This window comes from Podarcis filfolensis, assembly GCF_964270895.1.
Source record: "Podarcis filfolensis genome assembly, chromosome: 2".
Taxonomy (NCBI): Eukaryota; Metazoa; Chordata; class Lepidosauria; order Squamata; family Lacertidae; genus Podarcis; species Podarcis filfolensis.
Genome location: NC_139605.1, coordinates 6,770,235 through 6,793,245, shown reverse-complemented (window position 1 = coordinate 6,793,245; position 23,011 = coordinate 6,770,235). Strand labels below are relative to the sequence as shown.

Here is a 23,011-nt window from a genome sequence, read left to right as displayed (position 1 = left end):
TTCAGGAATCCCTTGTGTACCTTTGTTTTCTCATACCATAAGTAAGCATGCCAACCAAACCTATTATCACGTCCTTCCAGATCTAATACCTCAGTATTGTTTAACTGTATCCATTCTCGCAGCCAGCAGAGACAGGACGCTTCATAATATAACTTTAAAGCCAGCAGGGAGAATCCACGTCTTTGTTTTAAACATGTTAATAATTTATATTTTCTTCTAGGTCCCATCCCCCGTCAGATAAATTTAGAAATATCCTTTTTCCATTGCTTAAAGTGTTCCACTCCTCTGACCATGGGTATTGATTGGAATAAAAACAAGATTCTTGTCAATACATTCATTTTTATCACAGAGACCCTTCCCCACAATGATAAGTTTATCTTTCCCCATATCTCCATATCCCTTTTAACTTCATTCCAGACCTTTAAATAGTTCTATTTAAAAATATTTACATTTCTGGTTGTTAACCACAGCCCTAGATATTTCACTTTCTTTTCTATCACCAGGTCTGTTTTTGACTTAAATTCATTTTTCTTTTGTTCTGACATATTCTTCAGTAATACTTTTGTATTTACCGTATTCAACTTGAAACCTGCTACTTGCCCAAAATTATCACCCCCCCCAGCACCCTTGGAATATTTTCCATTAAAAACTTCCTGATACAGGGCTGCCTTCAGATGTCTTCTAAAAGTCAGATAGTTCTTTATTTCCTTGACATCTGAAGGGAGGGCGTTCCACAGGGAGGGCGCCACTCCCAAAAAGGCCCTCTGCCTGGTTCCCTGTAACCTCACTTCTCTCAGGGAGGGAACCGCCAGAAGGCCCTCGGAGCTGGACCTCAGTGGGGGCTGAACGATGGGGGTGGAGACGCTCCTTCAGGTATACTGGACCGAGGCCATTTAGGGCTTTCAAGGTCAGCACCAACACTTTGAATTGTTCTTGGAAATGTACTGGGAGCCAGTCTTGAGGTATTTCAGGACTGGTGTCATATAGTCCCGGCAGCCGCTCCCAGTCACCAATCTGGGAAGTAAGCCTTTTCCCTACTGATGACCGATATTTCATTCTGATGCTGGGGGAATCTCTTCCCTTTGGGGGTCCCTGGCTGGATGATAGGCAGGTAAAACTGACCCTAACACTAACCTGTCACAAAAGACAACGACCGCACAGGCTGTGTAACATTAGGATCTTTGGTCAAGGTCTGGAGTAGAGTCCCCTTGAAATGTGCCTTTTCCGGGAACAGGGTAATTTTATTGATACAGTGGTACCTCGGGTTAGTACTTAATTCGTTCCAGAGGTCCGTTTCTTAACCTGAAATTGTTCTTAACCTGAAGCACTACTTTAGCTAATGGAGCCTCCTGCTGCTGCCACGTTGCTGGAGCATGATTTCTGTTCTCATCCTGAAGCAAAGTTCTTAACCCGAGGTAATATTTCAGGGTAAGCGGAGTCTGAAACCTGAAGCATATGTAACCCGAGGTACCACTGTACAACAAAGCTTTCTTATTTCAAATACAGTGGTACCTTGGTTTTCGAAGTGCGGCTTCTGATTGGCTGCAGGATGCCTGCAGCCAATCAGAATCTGTGCCGGACGTTCAGCTTCTGAAAAATGTTCAGACACTGAAACCCTCACCTTTGGGTTTTGATTATTTGGAAGCCAATTTGTTTGGGAGCCAAGGTATGACTGTGTGTGCACCCCACTCTTGTTTGCATTAAGAACCGAAAGTGGCTTGCAACATTTTTTTAAAAAGGAAGCTAATCCTTTTTATTAATTTTCTTTATATATTGCTTGGTTGTGCATCCGCAGCAGTAACCAGAGGAAGGAGGACTGCTGGGACGAGCACAGAGAGAAGAAATGCCTCAGTGCATCTGCATCTGCACAGCCGGATGCCTCCATGTTCCCAAGCTGAATTGAAACCTCTCACCTGTATCGGTCTCTATAGCCACAGCAGGTGCCGTAACTCTTCAACGGTTTGACCTCATCCCCAAAGGCACAGTCCTCCATTGTCTCCCGGGACAGACGGATGCCAACCAAACCCTTGATTATTATTATTTTTAAAAAAACAACCACTCACAGCGATTTAAAAAAAGAATCAAACAACGGAATTATCTGTTAAAAACAACTATTTTAAACATTCGAAAAACAATTAAATTCAACGATATGCTAAAGCACAGATTAAAACACATTATCTGGATAGGCTTGCCTAAACAAAAAATGTTTTCGACAGCTGACGAAAAGGGTACAGGGATGGCAGCTGTCCGATGTCAATCGGCAGGGAGTTCCAAAGTTTGGGTGCTGCCATGGTAAAATACATTTTCTTTTATTTTTCACAAATGTGGAATGGCTATTATGTGGCACTTGCCACAGCACCAGCTCCGCAGATCAAAGTGGTCAATGGTTATATATGGGATAAGACGATCTCTCAGATAAACTCATCTCAACCTCAACCCAGCAGAGCAGGCACATGGGGTCCTTTGCCCTGGGGGCCAAATCCAGCCCCTCAGAACTCTCCCTGGTCCAAACCTCTTCAGCCACACCCCTCAGCAGCCCTGCTTTGGGCAATTTCCTTACATTTAACATTTTGTTCTTTCTCAAGGCTGCTTTCCTCAAATCATGCAGGTTCTGGCCGGCTTCAAGATGTAAATTTCAGCTAACCTCTTTTCAGCCTCCTCAGAGGAAAAGAACAGGCTTACCCACCCATGCATTTATTTAGGGGTGCCGTATTTCAAAAAGTGACAATCCGGGCACAAAAATTGTTGAGCTATTTTTTTAAAAAAAAAGTTGTGGCCAAAGTCGTTGAGCTCTGAAACTTCCTTTCTAAGGATCCTTCTAAAAATCGACACTTCCGGATTTTCCCGGACATGTCAGAGCTTTCCGCCCGGTCACCGTTGCCGGTGGCCAAATTCCGGACGTATGCCAACCCTAATTTATTTCCATTACACTATACCATCTTGTAGCCATAAGAGGGCCTTCTCTGTGGCAGCCCCTAAATTGTGAAACTCCCCACAGAGACATAATTGGCACCTTCGTTTTCACAAATGCTGAAGATGCGCCTCTTACCGCTTCTGACACTATAGATGTATATTTTTAGGACCCACCCTAAGTCATTTTAAATTGTTTTTAATTTTGTGTTTTAGTTGTTGTTACCCACCCTGGGACCTGAAGGTAAAGGGCGAGTAGTCAGTTGCAATTGTCATTCTGATGGTAAGAAGGATATTTTTAAACTAGGTTGGGTGGTCAAGGATTCCCTCGCAGTTATTCCTATATTGCAAGAGGTTGTTCCTTCCAAAGCTACAGTTCTACTATCATCTAATGAAGGTAAACGGTAGAAAATCTGGGACGGGTAAGGGAGACCTTCTTCACACAGCACATAGCTAAACTACAGAATTCACTGCCACAAGATGTAGTACAATTAGACAAATGTGTCGAGGGTAAGACTGCTAATGGCTACCATTCATGATGGATATATATTGCCTTCAGAATCAGAGGCAGCGTGCATCTGAATCCTCGTCACTCGGGAGCAGAATTGGGAGAGGGTGTTGACCTTACACCCTGCTTATTATGCTTCCTACTGTTCTGACCCAGCAGGGATCATCTTAAGTCTTCCCACCAAGAACCTTTCAACACTCCATACACGTTTTTAATGAGTTCTTCCTAGTACGAATTATTGGATGCCCAGAAAGGATTTCACGCGTGCTTAAGATTTTTCCACGCTTCACTTATAGGGTTCTCCGCTTTGTGGATTCTTCAATGTCCACAGGTGTGCCTGCATACGCAGAAGCTCTTCCTGCACCCCAAACATTTATATAGCTTCTCCCCAGTGTGAATTCTTTAATGGAAAGTGAGACGCATGCTTCTACTGAAAACCTTTCCACATGCCGTGCATTAATATTTCATCACGAGAGTGAGTCATTTGATGTTTAGTCAGGATTCCACGTTGAATGAAGCTCCTTCCACATTCCAGGCATTTATACGGTTTCTCCCCTGTGTGAGTTCTTTGATGGGTAGTCAGGATTCCACGCTGAATGAAGCTCTTTCCACACTCCAAGCACTGGTAGGGTTTCTCCCCCGTGTGAATTCGTTGATGAGAAGCAAGGCTTGATTTAACAGAAAATGTCATGCCACAGTCTGAACATTTATAGGGCTTCTCCCCCACATGATTTTTTTGATGAGAAGAGAGGTATGTGCTCCTACTGAAGCTCTTTCCGCACTCCAAGCATTGATAGGGTTTCTCCCCTGTGTGAATTCTCTGATGAGAAGCAAGGTTTGGGCTTCGACTGAAACTCTTTCCACACTCCAAACAATTATATGGTTTCTCCCCTGTGTGAGTTGTTTGATGGGAAGAAAGTTCCGGACTTGAACGGAAACTCTTTCCACACTCCAAACATTTATATGGCTTCTCTCCTGTGTGAATTCTTTGATGAGAAGTGAGATTCACCTTCTGAATGAAACTCTTTCCACACTCCAAGCACTGGTACGGTTTCTCTCCTGTGTGAATTCTTTGATGAGCAATGAGACCTGTTTTCCCACTGAAACTCTTTCCACACTCCAAACATCCATATGGCTTCTCCCCTGTGTGAACTCTCTGATGACAAGTAAGGTTAGAACTGAAATGGAAGCTCTTCCCACACTCCAAGCATTGATATGGCCTGTCACCTGTGTGGGTTCTCTGGTGAGAAGCAAGATTTACCTTTTGGCTGAAGCTCTTTCCACACTCGTAGCACTGATACGGTTTCTCTCCTGTGTGAGTTGTTTGATGGGCAATGAGGCCTGTTCTTACGCTGAAGCACTTTCCACATTGCAAGCACTGGTAGGGTTTCTCCCCTGTGTGAGTTGTTTGATGGGAAGAAAGTTCTGGACTGGAACGGAAGCTCTTTCCACACTCAAAGCATTTATATGGTCTGTCCCCTGTGTGGGTTCTCTGATGAGTATTGAGATTCACCTTCTGACTGAAGCTCTTTCCACACTCCAGGCATTTATATGGTCTCACGCCTGTGTGAATACTTCGATGAGCAATGAGGCCTGTTCTCCCGCTGAAGCACTTTCCACATTCCAGGCATCCATACGGCTTCTCCCCTGTGTGAACTCTCTGGTGGCAAGTAAGGTTGGAACTGAAATGGAAGCTCTTCCCACACTCCAAGCATTTGTACGGCCTGTCCCCTGTGTGGGTTCTCTGATGAGAAGTGAGGTTTACCTTCTGACTGAAGCTCTTTCCACACTCAGTGCACTTAAATGGTTTCTCTCCTGTGTGAGTTGTCTGATGGGAGACAAGGGCTGTTCTGCCGCTGAAGCTCCTTCCACATTCCAAGCATTTATATGGTTTCTCCCCTTTGTGGGTTGTTCGGTGGGAAGACAGTTCTGCATTCGAACCGAAAGTCTTTCCATGCTCCAGGCATCTGTCCTCCACATGGGTACTTTGGTGGGAAGTGAGATTTGAATTCTCCGTGAAGCTCTTTCCATACTCCAAGCACTGATATGGTTCCTCCACCGAGTGGATCAAACAGAAACTCTCTCCACAGTCCAGGCATTTATATGGTTTCTCTTCTGTGTCAATACTTTGATGGGCCATGAGGCCTGTTGTCACGCTGAGGCCCTTTCCATACTCTAGGCTTACATATGGCTTCTCCTCCGTATGGGTTCTGAAATGGCAAGTCAGGTCGGAACTGAAATGGAAGCCCTTTCCACACTCCAAGCACTGATATGGTTTCTCCTCTGTTTCCCTCAGCATGGAAGGGCTGTTCTTTTCCTGTCTCTCATCCACTTCTTCCTGAGCTGTGATTTCGTGGCAGTCAGTGTCCTGAGAGGCAGAGGCTTTTCCCCTCATCTTCTGATTTGCTTCGGTTTTCCTTCTCTGCTGTTCCCTCTTCTCACATGTTTCTCTTTCCAGAGACATCCCGGGAGACTCTCCCTTTTCCTCACTGTCCCATTCATCACCTGCTGGAACGGAGGTGGAAAATCAGTCAGAAATGGAGCCTCAAATCATAGAACATCTCAAACAGTTGTGATAAGGCTGAAAAGACTTAAGAGGGAATGTCTTTGTATATGCTGGAAGCAGCCCAGAGTGGCTGAGGCAACCCAAACAGATGGGCGGGGTACAAATACAGTCATACCTTGGTTGTCAAACACCTTGGTACTCGTCTGTTTTGGCTCCCGAACGCCACAAACCCGGAAGTGAGGGTTCTGGTTTGCGAACGTTTTTTGGAAGCCAAACATCCAAAGTGACTTCCGCGACTTCCGATTGAGTGCAGGAAGCTCCTGCAGCCAATCAGAAGCCGCGCCTGGGTTTTTGACTGTTTTCGGAGGTCAAACAGATTCTGGAATGGATTCCGTTCGAGAACCAAGGTACGACAGTAATAAAATTATTACTATTATTAGCATCATCATAATCATATTAGCACAGGGTGAGGGTGCCTGCTGTAAACCTCCAAATGTCACTGGACTGACCCCAATGTAACCAGAATTATTAATACTGTTATTAACAACAGTTTGTTAGATTTGTTTCCTGCCTTACCTCCCGAAGGAGCCCAGAAAAGCAAACAGCAAAATGTTAAAACAAAATTTAAAAATTCCTTCCAGTAGCAACTTAGAGACCAACTAAGTTTGTTATTGGTATGAGCTTTCATGTGCATGCACACTTCTTCAGATGTTAGAACAGCCCAATTTAAAAATTGAATTTTAAAAAAATGTATTTAAAGTGTTAAAAAACCATTCAAAACAGTCTAAAGAACATTTGGAACACCTGACAACAATCACATACCCAAGTTATTACTTTCATGGTTGCTATGGCCAGTATCTCTCAGCCATCAAACTCCTGGGTAGACAGGAATGCTCTTAACTTTCTCCTGAAGATCAGTAACGGAGGCAGCTGTGCCTCACTCAGGAGGGGGAGCCAGCACCGAGAAGCTCCTGCCAGAAATAACTGTGGACTGGGCAGCTCCATGGCCAAAGGTGAAGGGAGGAGGGAGTTGTAATCTAGGAACCTTTAGTAGACCACAGCAGGTTGCTTACACCTTCCCTCAAAGCATCCTGGGAGCTATAGTTTCTTAAGGACTCTGAGAGTGGTTAGGTAACCCCCTATTTAATAAATAATAGTAATAAGAATAATAATTATACCGTGCCCATCTGGCTGGCATTCCCCAGCCACTCTGGGCAGCTCCCAACAGAATATTAAAAACACGATAAAACATCAAACATTAAAAACTTCCCAATACAGGGCTGCCTTCAGATGTCTTCTAAAAGTCAGATAGTTCTTTATCTCTTTGACATCTGATGGGAGGGCGTTCCACAGGGTGGGTGCCACTACTGAGAAGACCCTCTGCCTGCTTCCCTGTAACATCACTTCTTGCAGGGAGGAAACTATCAGAAGGCCCTCGGAGCTGGACCTCAGTGGGGGCTGAACGATGGAGGTGGAGATGTTCCTGCAGGTATACTGGGCCGAGGCCGTTTAGCGCTTTAAAGGTCAGCACCAACACTTTGAACTGTGCTCAGAAACATACTGGGAGCCAATGTAGGTCTTTCAGGACCGGTGTTATACGGTCTTGATGGCCGCTCCCAGTCACCAGTCTAGCTGCTGCATTCTGGATTAATTGTACTTTCCGGGTCACCTTCAAAGGTAGCCCCACACAGAGGGCATTGCAGTAGTCCAAGCGGGGGATAAGCAGAACATGCACCACCTGGTGAGACAGTCCACAGGCAGGTAGGGTCTCAGCCTGAGTACCAGGTGGAGCTGGTAGACAGCCGCCCTGGACACAGAACTGACCTGCACCTCCATGGACAGCTATGAGTCCAAAATGACTATTCCGCTCACAGAGCTACAATTCCTAGAGTCCTCTGAGAAGAAGGATTGACTGCTAAACCACTCTGGGAACTATAGCACTGTGAGGGGAACAGGGGTCTCTCCTGACAACTCTCAGCACTCATTTTTGTTCAGACAAGGTTTCCCTGCTGGGTCTCCGCTGTGTGTGTCTTTCTAAATTTATCTGTGATTCTGTTCTGTGCTGTTTTTAAGCTGGGTTCTTTTTTCTTAAATATATATATATATAATTCTGTATGTCCTCTAGAGACGTACATTTAATTAATGAGTTTTATATACCGTATTTTTCGCTCTATAGGATGCACCTTTTCCCTCCTAAAAAGCAAGGGAAAATGTGTGTGCGTCCTTTGGAGCGAATGCAGGGGGGGAGGCAGGCGGGAAAAGCCCCCAAGAGCCGCACACAAACTCCGTGCGCTCTTGCGGGCTTTTCCCCAGGAGGGAGAAGGGACTGACTGGCCGCATCAGTCCCTTCTCCCTCCTCGTAGAAAAGCCCACAGGAGCCGTGCGCTCCTTAAAGGATGCGTGGCTCCTGTGGGCTTTTGCGGGAGGTGGGGGAATTCCCCCACCTCCCGCAAAAACAGGGAGAAGGTCTGGGAGAAGCGCACAGGCTGCCTGCAGCCTGTCCGCTGCTCCCACAGCTGGGGGAGGGGGGGAATCATATTTTTTTCCTTGATTTCCCCCTCTGAAAATTAGGTGCGCCTCATAGTCAGGTGCGCCCTATGGAGCGAAAAATACGGTACCCCTTGACTGTAAGAGAAAAAACCTCAAGCCATTTTACAAAAAGAATAAAACAATGGGGAAATGTGGTCAGCAACTGGGTGACAACCGAACATTAAATAAGAAATGATGCAGCTATGGGAGGAAATGATCAACATATGTTTGCAACACGAGCGGGAAACCTGATTTTAAGAAATCGTATTATATTAAAGTAATTTGGTTTGTAAAAATTTGGAAAACTAATAAAAAGATTTTTTAAAAAAAAATAAGAAAACAATGAACTTATCAGCAAAAACCAGTTAAAAACAACTATTTTAGCTTTAGCTAACTTTGAACTGAAAATCAACAGTGCTAAAAATGGTTGTGGATAAATGAATAATACTCTCTAGCAGGCTTCCCTTGCAGGGAGTTGGAATATGTGATCCCTGCTCACCTTCGAGCTCTACAGTTCTATGTGCTGATAATCAGCTAAAGAAAAAAGCTGTGTCTTACCCAGAGAGGCCAGAATCTCCCAGTTCTCCTCCATGACTTCCCTGTGCAGGGACCTTTGATTCGGATCCAGAAGGGCCCACTCTTCCTCAGAGAAATGCACAGCCACCTCCTCAAAGGTCACCAAATCCTGGAAGAGAAGCAAACATTTCCTCCTCACCGATAACGGAACATTTATTTACCAGCAAAATCCCAAGTGCAGACAAGGTGGGTGGGTTTTACCCTCAGCCCCGAGGATGGTTTGGGTTAATCCCCGTGCATGTGGTTTAAAATCCATTTGAACATTTTCATTCTATTAAATTGCATTTCAATGTGTGTTTTAAGATGCTTGCAACTGTTTTTAAAAAGCTGTTTCATTTCATTACATGCACATGTTTGAGAAATACAGAAACGAACCACAGCTTGCATGTTTTTCTTTATTATAAAATTTATTTTTTTCTATTTTTCAAAAGTCTTTTGACGTAAAAACACTGCAGTGTTTCCCAACAAATATAAATAAATGTGAATATGAATATGAATACAAATACGAATAAGAATATAAATATAAATTGACTTCCCCCCACTCCTTTTGCTGTTTCTTATATTTTTAAGATTTATAACACTGCATCTCCTTCATTACTCCAATTAATATTTTTTTAAACGTTAATTTTAACTGTTTGGTTTAGGTTACAGCTTGCCTGTTTGACCCGCAACTTTAGAAAGAAAATGACGCAGAGAGGAGAAACGGTTATTTCAGAGAGATTAAATCAATGCTACGAATGATAGGGCTATGATTTCATGGAAGTGCAACTGAGCAGTCAAAAAGTTCTGGTATAGAATGAAATCCAGATAAAACTATACTTTACACTTGAGCCTGCCAGCTGTAAGTTTGTATTTGGACGTAATTAATGAATGGCTACCATGTAGCTGCATAGTCCATAGGTTTGTCTTTGGTTTTTAAAAAGGATTCGGTTTTCTTTTTAATTGTATTATTTCATCCAGTGATTTTTTCCCCCTGGGAAAATAGGTGGAGGAACTTACCACTAAATGTGTTTGTTTGTTTGTTTGTTTGTTTGTTTGTTTGTTTGTTTCAGGCCCAGTCACAGTGCCCCTCTCCCAGGCAGTGGCTAAATGCAAATTGTGATTAATAAACTCAAGCAGACAATGATCTGGATTTGAAATGGCTAAAACTTTATTGATTACAGATGGAGGGGGATTTTTGGCTGAGGCATTGTGGGTATATATCCGTTCCAGCCCCCTCGGACAAAAAAATTATTATTATTTAATTTTTAAAAGGTAAGGGAGTTCAGTTTGCCCCCAGTTCCTGCTCCAAAAAACAAAACAAAAAATCCCTGATTTTTATCACAGATGCATTTGCAGCCCGGGGGTCCTTTTGAGAGGAGAATAGCACTTAATGGCTGTCAGGGATTATGGAAACCACCCATAATCCGTTGAGAATCTGCAAGCTGACACAACAACCTGTTGTGCGTTTTTCCAAGGCTTGCTGAAGTTTGCACAGCCAGAAACACTACACTGGGTCCAGCACATTTTCCACGCAGCCTTGAAGTGAACTGAAGTGTCTGGAGGTGATTAGAGGATGGATGGCGGCTAACAGATTGAGGTTGAATCCTGACAAGACAGAAGTACTGTTTTGGGGGGACAGGTGGGAGTGGGGGACTCCCTGGTCCTGAATGGGGTAACTGTGCCCCTGAAGGACCAGGTGCGCAGCCTGGAAGACATTTTGGACACAGCTGTCCATGGAGGCGCAGGTTAATTCTGTGTCCAGGGCAGCTGTTTACCAGCTCCATCTGGTACACAGGCTGAGACCCTACCTGCCTGCAGACTGTCTCGCCAGAGTGGTGGATGCTCTAGTTATCTCCCGCTTGGACTACTGCAATGCGCTCTACGTGGGGCTACCTTTGAAGGTGACCCGGAAACTGCAACTAATCCAGAATGTGGCAGCTAGACTGGTGACTGGGAGCGGCCGCCGAGACCATATAACACAGGTCTTGAAAGACCTACATTGGCTCCCAATACGTTTCCGAGCACAATTCAAAGTGTTGGTGCTGACCTTTAAAGCCCTAAACGGCCTCAATCCAGTATATCTGAAGGAGCATCTCCACCCCCATCGTCCAGTCCAGACACTGAGGTCCAGCACCGAGATCCTTCTGGCGGTTCCCTCACTGCGAGAAGCCAAGTTACAGGGAACCAGGCAGAGGGCCTTCTCGGTAGTGGCGCCTTCCCTGTGGAATGCCCTTCCACCAGATGTCAAAGAGAACAACTACCAGACTTTTAGAAGACATCTGAAGGCAGCCCTGTTTAGGGAAGCTTTTAATGTTTGATGTAGTACAGTATTTTAATATTTTTTTTGGAAGCCGCCCAGAGTGGCTGGGGAAGCCCAGCCAGATGGATGGGGTATTATTTATTTATTTATTTATTTATACATACATACATACATACATACATACATACATACCCCGCCCATCTGGCTGGGATTCCCCAGCCACTCTGTGCGGCTATCAACAGAATATTAAAAACACAATAAAACATCAAATATAAAAAACTTCCTGATACAGGGCTGCTTTCAGATGTCTTATAAAGGTCAGGTAGTTGTTTATTTCCTTGACATCTGATGGGAGGGTGTTTCACAGGGCGGGTGCCACCACTGAGAAGGCCCTCTGCCTGGTTCCCTGTAACCTCACTTCTCACAGGGAGGGAGCTGCCAGAAGGCCCTCAGAGCTGGACCTCAGTGTCTGGACTGGATGATGGGGGTGGAGACCCTCCTTCAGGTATACTGGGCCAAGGCCATTTAGGGCTTTAAAGGTCAGCACCAACACTTTGAATTGTGCTCGGAAACGTATTGGGAGCCAATGTAGGTCTTTCAAGACCGGTGTTATGTGGTCTCGGCGGCCGCTCCCAGTCACCAGTCTAGCTGCTGCATTCTGAATTAGTTGTAGTTTCCGGGTCACCTTCAAAGTAGCCCCACGTAGAACGCATTGCAGTAGTCCAAGCGGGAGATAACCAGAGCATGCACCACTCTGGAGAGACTGTCTGCAGGCAGGTAGGGTCTCAGCCTGCGTACCAGATGGAGCTGGTAAACAGCTGCCCTGGACACAGATTTGACCTGTGCCTCCATGGACAGCTGTGAGTCCAAAACATCTCCCAGGCTGCGCACCTGGTCCTTCAGGGGCACAGTTACCCCATTCAGGACCAGGGAATCCTCCACAACTGCCCGCCTCCTGTCCCCCCAAAACAGTACTTCTGTCTTGTCAGGATTCAACCTCAATCCATTAGCCGCCATCCATCCTCCAACCGCCTCCAGACACTCACACAGGACCTTCACCGCCTTCACTGGTTCTGACTTAAAAGAGAGGTAGAGCTGGGTATCATCCGCATACTGATGAACCCCCAGCCCAAACCTCCTGATCATCTCTCCCAGCGGCTGCATGTACCGTATTTTTCCCTCTATTACACGCAGATTTTTTCTCCTAAAAAGTAAGGGGAAATGTCTGTGCGTGTTATTGAGCGAATGTGTGGTCCCTGGAGCTGACAAGCGCGAGTGACGGCAAAAATCAGGCAAATATCCAATCGTCCGGAGAAGGGAGGAAAGCTGCTGCTTTCCTGCATTCTGCCTCAGGGTCTTACTGCCCACCCGCTTCTGTTTCTTACTGTGTTTGCTCAAACGGAACAAAGAGCAGAGAAAACCCCTCCCCTCCAGGCAAGCACAGCGTCCTTCCTTCTAATTCCTCTCCGTGTGTCTGGGACTCGAAGGCAACATGCAGGTTGGGGGGGGGGAGAGAGAGAGAGAGCTGGCTGGCTTGGTGGGGGGGGGGACTTTTGCCTTCCTTTCCTCCCTCCGGTAAAACCCCTCTCCTGCATTCTTAGCCAGCTGCTTCTCTGCACACCCCTCTCCTTGTCGCTTCTATGTTTTTCCTTCCCTCCCTACTTAAAACGTGGTTCCAATCACGGATCCACATGGATCCTCAGGATCTTTGCATTGAGTCACCCCAAATTCACCATCAGATCACATAGCAATGATCTGATGCAAAAACAGGGCTGCAATGGTGCAAAAACATGGTTACAAAGCACGGATCCACATGGATCCTCAGGATCTTTGCATTGGGTCACCCCAAATTCACCATCAGATCACATAGCATGTCCATGGCTACAGCCTGCACCAAAAAAATCACGCACCCACTGTTGCCTGGGGCTGCAATGGTACAAAAACGTGGTTACAAAGCATGGATCCACATGGATCCTCAGGATCTTTGCATTGGGCTACCCCAAACTCACCGTCAAATCACATGTCTGTGGCCGCAGCATGAAGCACAAAAATGATACATCCACTGTTTCATTCAGAATTTTTTTTTCTTGTTTTCCTCCTCTAAAAACTATGTGCGTGTTATGGTCGGGTGCGTGTTATAGAGCGAAAAATACGGTAGATGTTGAAAAGCATGGGGGAGAGGACAGAACCCTGAGGCACCCCAGAAGTGTGGTGATGATTATGATGATGATGATGATGATGATGATGATTAATAGGAATTCCAGGTGCCAGCACAGCAATAAATCACAGCAACACAATCTGGCATAGATAGAACTTTTTTTTCTACTGGCTTTATAAGCTTAACAATTCCAAAAACTATTGACCTGCTTCTCCAATAGAGGCACACTTCTTTCTAAGTCTTTTTAAGGTCTTGCCATAGTTGGCTGCAAGACACACCCCGCCCTCAAAGGACTACATCCTTTCAGTTTGAGGTTTATGTTCGGACTAAACGGACTCTTACTCAGTTCCAGAAACTGAGCATGTCTAAAGACAGCTCACGGAGTGCTGACCTTGCAGATGTAAAAAACAAAACAAAACAAAACCAGCAAGAAAACAGCTTCAGGAAATTGCATGATTTCTGGCAAATGAATGTCTCACTCCACAACAGGCCTGGTGGGCAGATGCTAAGGGAATGAGACATATCCAGAGAAGTGAGCTCCTCTCCATCTCCCCAGTGATCCTTCTCCTTAAAATGTAAAGGGACCCCTGACGATTAGGTCCAGTCGTGGCCAACTCTGGGGTTGCAGCGCTCATCTCGCTTTACTGGCCGAGGGAGCTGGCGTACAGCTTCCGGGTCATGTGGCCAGCATGACTAAGCCGCTTCTGGCAAACCAGAGCAGCGCACGGAAACGCCGTTTACCTTCCCGCCGGAGCGGTACCTATTTATCTACTTGCACTTTGAGGTGCTTTCAAACTGCTAGGTTGGCAGGAGCAGGGACCGAGCAACGAGAGCTCACCCCGTCGCGGGGATTCAAACCGCCGACCTTCTGATCAGCAAGCCCTAGGCCCTGTGGTTTAACCCACAGCGCCACCCGCGTCCCTGATCCTTCTCCTTACCTGATCTTTTCCCATCACAACTCCTTCCCCTCCACCACCAGGGAGAGATGACCCGCTACATACTGCTGGCATCATTCCGTCTCCTGCAAGAGACAAAAAATAATTTAATAATAATTTATTATTTATACCCCCGCCCACCTGGCTGGGGGTCCCCAGCCACTCTGGGTGGCTTCCAACAAAGATTAAAAATACATTAAAATGTCACACATTAAAAACTTCCCTGAACAGGGCTGCCCTCAGATGTCTTATAAATGTCAGGTAGTTGTTTATCTCTTTGACATCTGCTGGAAGGGCGTTCCACAGGGTGGGTGCCACCACCGAGAAGGCCCTCTGCCTGGTTCCCTGTAACTTGGCTTCTCGCAGCGAGGGAACCTCCAGAAGGCCCTCAGAGCTGGACCTCAGTGTCCGGGCAGAACGATGGGGGTGGAGACGCTCCTTCAGGTATACTGGGCCGAGGCCGTTTAGGGCTTTAAAGGTCAGCACCAACACTTTGAAGGGGCAAGAAGGCTGTTTAGGGTTGCCTTGCCTCCCAGGTTGCGCCGTGAACCACTTAACGGATTTGCCCCCACATCCTGTCGTTGCAGGAAGTTCGTACAGGGCTCGAACCTGCAATCTTGGCGTTGACAGCACCGTGCTCTAACCAACTGAGCTATCCAAGCGCAATGGATGTGGGGTAAGCAAAAAAACATGAGCATACCCAAGGGTGAAGCGTTATCACGGCAATCCAGGGATGGGGAATCTCTGGCCCAGCTGCTGCTGCTGCTGTTAGACTCCAACTCCCAGCATCCCTCAGTAGTGGCCTGGAGGCAGGCGGCAGAGGAACCAACCCCCATGGCAGGTTGCCAGGAACAGATAGGACGAAGAAAAGTCCTTGCCATCTGCTTTTTATTCAACGTTCACAGAGAGAGGCTTGGGAATGCAGCCTTGCGGAATAATGGTGTTGTCCCGAGTGAATCTCCACCCCTCTGTCTCTCCCATTTCCTTATGAGTTATCGCTACAGGTGCTGCAAAGTGCCCTCTGAACTCTTTGTTCTCCTACTTTCTTTTTATATATATAGACATTTTTATTGATTTTTTAACATATCAGTTCCAAGAGTCATACAACATATCTTCCCATCTTATACAATATTTTTGACTTCCGTCAGCACCTCTGATGATTTTCCATTTTTTATCACTTATTCTGCATTTCTTAATTTCCTATTACATTTAATTGTCCTTAACTAATAATTCTTTTCATAGCCTTTCTTGCAATGTTTCAAATAATCCACCTTACAAAACTTCTTGCAGTCCTACTAGCGTAGTCTGTTCATCACAATTACTTTTCAGATACAGCGGTACCTCTGGTTACGTACTTAATTCGTTCCGGAGGTCCGTTCTTAACCTGAAAGTGTTCTTAACCTGAAGCACCACTTTAGTTAATGGGGCCTCCCACTATTGCTGCGTCCCTACCACACAATTTCTGTTCTCATCCTGAAGGAAAGTTCTTAACCCGAGGTAATATTTCTGGGTTAGCGGAGTCTGTAACCTGAAGCGTATGTAACCCGAAGTACCACTGTACAGTCATACCTTGAGTTGAAGTAGCTTCAGGATGAGTATCTTCAGGTTGCACTCCGAGGCGACCAGGAAGTAATGGAGTGTGTTACTTCCGGGTTTCACCGCTCGCACATGCGCAGTCAAAATGACGTCACGTGCATGCGTGGAAGCAGCAAATAGTGACCCACGCACGCACAGACGCAAGTTGTGTTCACTTCAGGATGTGAACGGGGCTCCGGAACGGATCCCGTTCGCATCCAGAGGTATCACTGTAGTTCATATTTTTACTCCAGTCTTCTAAGAATCTCTGATCCCGCAGGTTTCGAATCCTTCCTGTTAATTTATCTGGTTCTGCATAGTCCATTGCTCTCCGGGTTCTGAGAGAGGGGGGTCTGGAATACTTTCTAAAGACACTGAGTCCGTCAGCAGTCGCCCCCCCCCCGAGGTGCTTCTTCTTCTACTCTTCCTCTGAGCTGTGACCTCCCTCAAATCCCTCTTGTGATTCTGAACTCTCCTCCTCTGCCCAGTCCCTGACACCTGTCAGTCAGAGGCTGATGGGAGGTGGGGTCCAGCGACATTTGGGAGGCCACAGTTTCCCCACCTGTGCAGAAATCCTTACCAAGCAAGGTGGCCCCTCTGCCATGCTCTGGGGCGATCCCGCGTTGTGGGGGGCTCTGCCTCGTCCCCGAAAGAGCTTCCTCCGAGTCAGAAAATCTGGCCCTCGCTTCTGCAAGCAGGCTTTTCTCCTGGAGAAGAGGTGGGAGTGGAAAGCATTAGGGAAAGGATGGCAGAGGCAAAGATGCATCAGAAGAAGTAGACCAAAATAGCCTATCCAGTTCCAGCATTCGGTTGTCCAGGCTGGCTAACTAGAAGCCTCCAGGAACGTAAGCTAAGGGCCCATCTAGTCCAGCATCCTGTTCTCACAGTGGCCAACCAGGTGCCCGTGGGAAACCCAAATGCAGGATTCGAGCTCTTGTGTGCGGATTCCAGCGACTGGCATTCAGAAGAGTTACTGCCTCCTTCCATGGAGCTTTTTGAATTCTGGTGCTGGAGGAGACTCTTGAGAGTCCCATGGACTGCAAGAAGATCAAACGTATCCATTCTGAAGGAAATCAGCCCTGAGTGGTCACTGGAAGGACAGATCCTGAAGCTGAGGCTCCAAGACTTTGGCCGCCTCACGAGAAGAGAAGACTCCCTGGAAAAGACCCTGATGTTGGGAAAGATGGAGGGCACAAGGAGAAGGGGACGACAGAGGACGAGGTGGCTGGACAGTGTTCTCGAAGCTACCAGCATGAGTTTGATCAAACTGTGGGAGGCAGTGGAAGACAGGAATGCCTGGCGTGCTCTGGTCCATGGGGTCACGAAGAGTCGGACACGACTAAACGACTAAACAACAACAAGCCATGGAGGCACAGCATAGCCATCCTGGCTAGTAGCTGTAGACAGGCCTCTCCTTCATGAACTTGCCCAGTTCTCTTTTGAAGCCATCCAAGATGGCGGCCATCACTGCCTCCGGTGGCAAGGAGTTCCATAGTTTACACTGATATACCTAGGTATATCAATGTATTTAAATCTGAATTGTCAAATTGTGTTATTGTTATTATGGCTTTTGTTGTAGTGTCTTTTGCGGTTGTTGTTTGTATCGAAAAAATGATTATTATTATTATTTTAAAAAAAGGAGTTCCATACTTTAAAGTATGTGCTGCATGAAGAATTACTTTCTGTCCTGAATTCAGCTTGGATATCTCTAAGTTATGAGAGAGGGATGGGGGGGGGCGGGAAAACTATCTATTCACGTTCTCATGTTATGCCTCATTTTATAAACTTCTATCAGGTCATCTCTTTATGCCTCTTAGATAGTTTTAGGAAATTCTCCTTCACCTTCACTGCTTTTGGTTTGTTTTGGTTCTAATTCTGACTATATATTTTGTGTTTCTTATATCGTCAGTATAATTTTCATTAACAATGGCTTCCCTTCTTCTCTTCCATGGTTCATTTTGCGTATCATAAATCTCTACATATTATACATAAACTAAACCATTCCATTATTACATCCATCAATACTCATTTACACTGCTGAATTTATCTTAATGCTTCCAAGTTTTCAAGTGTACACAGTTCCCCCCCCATATATTCAATAAACATTTTCCAATCTTCTCTAACCATATGTTCCTCTTGTTCTCTTATTCTATATGTTAAATCTGCAAGCTGCGCATATTCCATCGATTTAAGTTGCCATTCTTCTTTAGTTGGGACCTCACCCGTTTTCCATTTTGGGGCTAACAAAACACCGTGTTTCTTATATCATCATTTTATGTTGTGAACCGTGCTGAGATCTATAGATGAAGGGCAATATATAAGAATAAAAATGTTCTCACCTGCTGCTCTTCCTGCTTCCTGTCCTCTGCCCGGCTCAGGAGGAAACCTTTGACCAGGGCCACCGCCTGGGAACTGGTCTCTGCTCCACATTCCCTCACCCAGCTCTCTATCTCCGGAGGGAGGACAGCCAAGAACTGCTCCAGGACCACCAGGTCCAGGATCTGAGCCTTGGTGTGTCTCTCCGGCTTCAGCCACTGACGGCAAAGATGGTGGAGTTGGCTGCAAACCTCTTGAGGCTCCTCAGCTTCCTGGTAGCGGAACTGCCTGAAATGCCAGCGCTGGACATCTAAGCTGAGGGTCTCTTCCTCTCCCAGGATGTTCTCCACAGCTCTTTTCCAGAATTCCCCACTGCTCCCAGGCTCAGGGTCTCTTCCTCCTTCAAGGCCAGCTGGGTTTTGCTCATCCATCGGGAAAACCTCCTACCGATTTCCGTCTAGAGGCAGAGAGGGGAGCAATTGGATCAGACCACCAAATCCTGCCAAGTGTGACATTGTCCCGTTAGCAAATGCGGGGAGAAACTGCTGGGGGAACGCATGCCGGAAGTGGGAGGGGCTGGAACACGTGGTGGGAGGTGCCAGAGCCCAATGTGGGTGGGGCAAGAACCAGGCCCCGCCTCCCACACGCTATTTATCCCACACAATTCCTTTACCACTCATTCACTCACTGGGTGCAACCTTGGGCCAGCAGCTGCTTCTCAGCCTAACGGGGCTGTTGTGGGGATTAAATCAGGAGGGGAAGAACCATCTACTGCACCTTGTAGCTCCTTGGAGCAAAGGTGAGATATCTAGCTGTCTGATGGCATAGTGCAGGAATCAGTTGCAGCGCAGGAATGATTTTTCTTTTTCTTCTTTTTTGGGGGGGTGGAGGTCACAGCCTGTAAGTAGGTTAACCTTCCCCTCCTTAAAATAACCCTGCTATGCTGCAGATAGGCAAGGAAATGCTGCAATGGGAGCTTTTGCCCTCTTCCCCAATCTCCTGGTAGATGGACTTAAGACTAGCCTTGCATCAGTAAGCACCAGCGCCACTCCTTTTCTTCCTTGTTTCGATTCTTTGTGGCGTTTCCCCTCCCATTCCTCCCTATGCACCCCAGACTAGACAACATGGGCGTAGGATGCCAATAATAATAATAATAATAATAATAATAATAATAATAATAATTTATTTATATCCCGATCTCCCCAGCCGAAGCCGGGCTCAGGGCGGCTAACAACAATAAAATAATACAACATTCTAAAATCATTTCATTATAAAATTAATTCAAATCAAATTGATGGCAACCATTGGGCTAGAGTTCTGTGAAGATTGCCAGAGGAGGGAGTCAGGCTGTGCCCTGGCCAAAGGCTTGGTGGAACAGCTCTGTCTTGCAGGCCCTGCGGAAAGATGTCAAGTCCTGCAGGGCCCTAGTCTCTTGTGGCAGAGCGTTCCACCAGATTGGAGCCACAGCCGAAAAAGCCCTGGCTCTGGTTGAGGCCAGCCTAACCTCTCTGTGGTCTGGAACCTCCAAGATGTTTTTGTTTGAAGATCGTAAGTTCCTTTGTGGGACATACCAGGAGAGGCGGTCCCGTAGGTACGAGGATCCTAGGCCGTATAGGGCTTTAAAAGTTAAAACCAGCACCTTAAACCTGATCCTGTACTCCACCGGGAGCCAGTGCAGCTGGCATAGCACCGGGTGAATGTGATCTCGCAGCGAGGACACCATAAGGAGTTTCGCTGCGGCATCCTGCACCCGCTGGAGTTTCTGGGTCAGTCTCAAGGGCAGCCCCACGTAGAGCAAGTTACAATAATCCAGTCTGGAGGTGACTGTCGCGTGGATCACAGTGGCTAGGTCAGGGCGAGAGAGGTAAGGAGCCAACTGCTTAGCTTGGCGGAGATGAAAAATGCCGCCTTTGTTGTAGCTGTAATCTGCGCCTCCATAGAGAGGGAGGTGTCGAAGATTACACCCAAACTCTTAACGGACGGTGCTGGCACTAATTGCACCCCCGCAAGAGATGGGAGTTGCCCCCTCAATCCCATATCGTCTCGTCCCAGCCAGAGGACCTCTGTCTTCGAAGGATTTAACTTCAACCGGCTCCCACGAAAAAATTCTTCTCAGCTGGATGCCATCCTATCAGAGATGCCCAAGGAGGATAAAATCTTCCTCTTGGGTGGTTATGTGGATGCTGTGTGTGTCCTGGTTGAGCTCAGTCTTCTTCTTCTTCTTAATAATAATAATAATAATAATTTTATTTATTTATTTATTTATTTATTTCTGATACCCGCCCAACTGACTTGAGTTGCCCCCAGCTGATCTGGGTGGCTTCCAAAGAAAATATAGAGGGAAAGAAAGAAAGACACATAGATAATTCAAAGCTTTCCGAAACAGGGTTGCCTTCCATTTCCCCATGGGGTGCAATGAGGGAAGGGGCAGATATAGGATCCTGCACCCGCTATGGTGGCTTTTCCCCTCCAGCCTGCGGCCGGTACCGGACCTGGGCATCTTCCCCAGCCAGAGGCGCCCTGGCCCTTAAGGCAAGCTTTGCACCTCGGGGCTCCCCTTCCTGCAGAGGCACGCAAGAGGCGCGGGGGCTCACCAGCTCCAAGCGGGGCCGCCGATGCAGCGCTCCGGGGAGAGGCAGAAGGTCGCTTTTCTCCTACGCCAGGCAGGGGAATAAAGACTTTGGGGAGGAGGAGGGGGAGGCATCGGCTCCGGAGAGGCTGGGAGACTACAACTCCCATCATGCCCGGCAACTGGCTCAGCGGGTTGAGGATGATGGGAGTTGTAGTCCAATCTTACCTCTGACTCGACCTAGGCTGGAGAACAACCGCGGAAGGACCCCACCTCCGCCACTTCCGGTCCTCCCGCCTCAAATCCCTGTCCTGTCTAGGATTCAGATTCACTTGGTTTTAACCCCTGGGAGGCCAGGGAGAGGCGCATCATCTTTCTCCCCGCCCCCATCTCTTAAAGCAGCATCAAAAGAGGGAAACGCAGAACTGTCATCCTCTTCCACCTGATTCGATTTCTCCTTTCCTATTTGTTTAATTAAAAATACATACATAGGTCACTTCCCAGCAATGAAGTGCTAGCGTACGCAATACCAACCAACCAACCAACAAACAGCCAGCATGTGGGGTAGGGGTGGGGGCGCAACAGATCAATAAAACAGACAAACACAATAATGTTGTATTGTGCTTTTATTTTTTGTTGTGAGCTGCCAAGAGTGGCTGCGGCAACCTAGTCAGATGAGTGGCAATTATTATTATTATTATTATTATTATTATTATTATTATTATTTAGAAGTGATACAACAAACAAAGCCATCCATACAATGCAAACCTTTAAAAAAGGAGGAGGAAGAAACAGTTTCATCTGATCTTCTTCCTGCATTACAGGGGGTTGGGCTAGATGACCCTTGGGATCCCTTCCAACTCTGCAAAGCTGTGATTCTTAACAACAACAACAATTAATTACTTATATCCCACCCATCTGGCCGAGCCTCCCCAGCCACTATGGGCGGCTTCCAACAGAATTTTTTTTAAAAAACAACAACAATAAAACATCAAACATTAAACACTTCCCTAAACAGGGCTGCCTTCAGATGTCTTCTAAAAGTCAAGATACAGTGGTACCTCAGGTTACATACGCTTCAGGTTACAGACTCCGCTAAACCATAAATATTACCTCGGGTTAAGAACTTTGCTTCAGGATGAGAACAGAAAGCGTGGCAGCCCCATTAGCTAAAGTGGTACCTCGGGTTAAGAACAGTTTCAGGTTAAGAACGGACCTCCAGAACGAATTACGTTCTTAACCCGAGGTACCACTGTAGTTTATTTCTTTGACATCTGATAGGAGGGCGTTCCACAGGGCAGGCACCACTACAAAGAAGGCCCCTCCGCCTTAAGTGAGGAATGTGACTAGAAGCATTTTTGCTATTTGGGTCCTCTAAGGCAGCAGCATCCTTCAGCTCGGGGTCCCCAAAGATGCTTGGTTCTTTCCCAGAATCCTTCACTCCTCCTAGCCCAGAGGGTCTTGGGGAATTTTGCCCTTTCCAAGCAATCTTGAGTTTTCTGCTTCTACCTTTGGCCTGGCTATAAGATCTCTTTTCTCTTTTGCCAGATCCTGTCTTACTGCGGTGAAAATGTATGAGTGAGGATAACTTTTCTGGGATAGCTCAGTTGGCAGAGCATGAGACTCTTAATCGCAGGGCGGCGGGTTCGAGCTCCACATTGGGCAAAAGATCCTTGCATTTCAGAGGGTTGGACTGGTGACTGGGAGCAGCCGCCGAGATCACATAACACTGGTCTTGAAAAACCTATATTGATTCCCAGTACGTTTCCAAGCACAATTCAAAGTGTTGGTGCTGACCTTTAAAGCCCTAAACAGCCTCGGTCCAGTATACCTGAAGGAGCGTCTCCACCCCCATCGCTCTGCCCAGACACTGAGGTCCAGCACCGAGGGCCTTCTGGCGGTTCCCTCCATGCAAGAAGCCAAGTTACAGGGAACCGGGCAGAGGGCCTTCTCGGTAGTGGCACCCACCCTGTGGAACGCCCTCCCACCAGATGTCAAAGAGAAAAACAACTACCAGACTATATTACACCAGTCCTGAAAGACCTACATTGGCTCCCAGTGTGTTTCCAAGCACAATTCAAAGTGTCGGTGCTGACCTTTAAAGCCCTAAACGGCCTTAGTCCAGTATATCTGAAGGAGCGTCTCCACCCCCATCATTCTACCTGGACACTGAGGTCCAACTCCAAG

At 46.7% G+C, this 23,011-nt stretch overlaps 2 protein-coding genes across 4 annotated transcripts in view; one reads left to right on the top strand and one right to left on the bottom strand.

Annotated features, from left to right (window-relative positions):
- LOC310756979 (uncharacterized protein) overlaps positions 1-23,011 on the top strand; it is a 131,343-nt gene that overhangs the window by 87,419 nt on the left and 20,913 nt on the right. The gene's annotated exons all lie outside the window — the stretch shown is intronic.
- LOC310756472 (uncharacterized protein) lies at positions 2,767-21,090 on the bottom strand. Of its 2 annotated transcripts, none has more exons than XM_083600617.1 (6): positions 20,850-21,090; positions 18,279-18,712; positions 16,520-16,646; positions 14,368-14,450; positions 9,012-9,138; positions 2,767-5,923 (listed from the first exon to the last, which is right to left on the bottom strand). In XM_083600617.1, exons 2-6 carry the CDS (start codon positions 18,684-18,686, stop codon positions 3,846-3,848), a joined length of 2,823 nt encoding a protein of 940 aa, XP_083456743.1. In that variant the 5' UTR covers positions 18,687-18,712; positions 20,850-21,090; the 3' UTR covers positions 2,767-3,845. The 2 variants fall into 2 exon arrangements, with proteins under 2 accessions (XP_083456743.1, XP_083456742.1); XM_083600616.1 differs by having other exon boundaries at positions 2,767-5,926; positions 20,850-21,062.

Coding starts and splice junctions, on each gene's coding strand:
- LOC310756472 (XM_083600616.1), bottom strand. CDS start 18,686: ATGGATGAGCAAAACCCAGCTGGCCTTGAAGGAGGAAGAGACCCTGAG. Junction 16,647..18,278: donor GGAAGCAGGAAGAGCAGCAG/GTGAGAACATTT, acceptor CCTCTTCTCCAG/GAGAAAAGCCTGCTTGCAGA. Junction 14,451..16,519: donor CAGAGGGGCCACCTTGCTTG/GTAAGGATTTCT, acceptor TGTCTCTTGCAG/GAGACGGAATGATGCCAGCA.